General features: G+C 50.1%; 1 protein-coding gene across 3 annotated transcripts in view; it reads left to right on the top strand.

Moving 5' to 3' along the window:
* Positions 1 to 1,217, top strand: part of Syne2 (spectrin repeat containing nuclear envelope protein 2) — a 225,010-nt gene that overhangs the window by 134,947 nt on the left and 88,846 nt on the right. For all 3 annotated transcript variants that reach the window (XM_023702960.1, XM_023702961.1, XM_023702964.1), the window contains 2 exons: positions 351 to 503; positions 625 to 819. In XM_023702960.1, the coding sequence (XP_023558728.1) occupies positions 351 to 503; positions 625 to 819 (348 nt within the window). The remainder of the gene's footprint in view (positions 1 to 350; positions 504 to 624; positions 820 to 1,217) is intronic.

The following is a 1,217-nucleotide window of genomic DNA, read 5'->3' as shown; positions in this document are numbered from 1 at the left end:
TACTGGATAGTTAAGACCAAGATATAGCAAGACCTATATACCCAGAAATGTAACTTTTGTATCTGATAAGGTCAGCCAAGTACTCTCAGGATTTACCCTGTAGCCCTGTACTGCCTTTTGTACATCCTTTTGTCAGTGTCTGACATGAGGATGAGTCACGGCAATTGCTTGACCAATTTGCTCTCTGTGAAAGCTTGAGAAAATGTTTTTTTCTCTCCATGTTAGTCCACGTTTTAGAGCTCTTTTGACTGAAAGAGCCTATTACTAACATAAAACTTAAATTTCAATTGAAACCAAGAAAAGTGTACTTTTAGACAGGCAAGGGATCCTAATTGTTCTTTGTGATTCAGGACAATGTGACAGCAGAAGCACTCGTCAGTTTGGACAAGAAGTTATTCGACCTCTGCCTGACACTCAGTCAGTGCCTCGGCAACGTGGAGGAGCTGCAGCAGATGCCGGGGCTGCTTCGCGAGGACGCGCCGGGCCAGCAGGCGCACTGTGAGGTGGGCCTTCGCATCCCATCTCGTGTCCTGTCCCATCCCGTCCCCCTGGCTCTCAGCCCGGACTAGCAAGCCGCATGGGATCCGTGGTCATTCTCTGCCTTCCTTCCTGTCCACTTCACAGGAGCTGGCTCTTGAGCTGAAGAAACTGTGCTTGGCTCTGGGTGACAGGAAGAATGATACTTGGCCTGGCACGAATGCCAGCTTGCTCCGTGACTGCTTCAGTGGCCTCCACGCCTGCCTAGAGCGAGCGCAGGTGAAGGCTGCCTGGAGAAGCAAGTCGCTGAAAGCTGGCCTCGACTACGCCCGCAGCTATCAGGTACGGTGTCCAGCCCAGGCCGCTTTTTTCTAGCCTGAGTTCATCCTCCCAGGATGACTAGGAATTGCTAAGGAAGGTGGTGAGACCCTCCTACCCTTGTGGCTGAGACACATTGGAAAAGGAAGCCCTCTCTAAAGCTTGTGTATAGGTTGTTTTATTGTTTGGTTTTTTTTTTGTACTGGGGATCAAAGTCAGGACCTTGCACTTGCCTGGCAGTCGTTTATGCCACTGAGCTATCTCCCCCTGTGTATGGATTTCCTAGGATAAGCTTCATTTAAAGTTTCTTTGCTTGGGGCTGGAGAGATGGCTCAGTGGTCTAAAGCACCTACTTAGAACAAGCTTAGCAAAAGCATCAGGGACCGTGGTTCAGTCCCCCAGCACCACATGCCAGCCAGCCC

Source organism: Octodon degus, unplaced genomic scaffold (genome assembly GCF_000260255.1).
Source record: "Octodon degus isolate 3935 unplaced genomic scaffold, OctDeg1.0 scaffold00007, whole genome shotgun sequence".
NCBI lineage: Eukaryota > Metazoa > Chordata > Mammalia > Rodentia > Octodontidae > Octodon > Octodon degus.
This window is presented reverse-complemented; position numbering and strand designations above follow the sequence as displayed.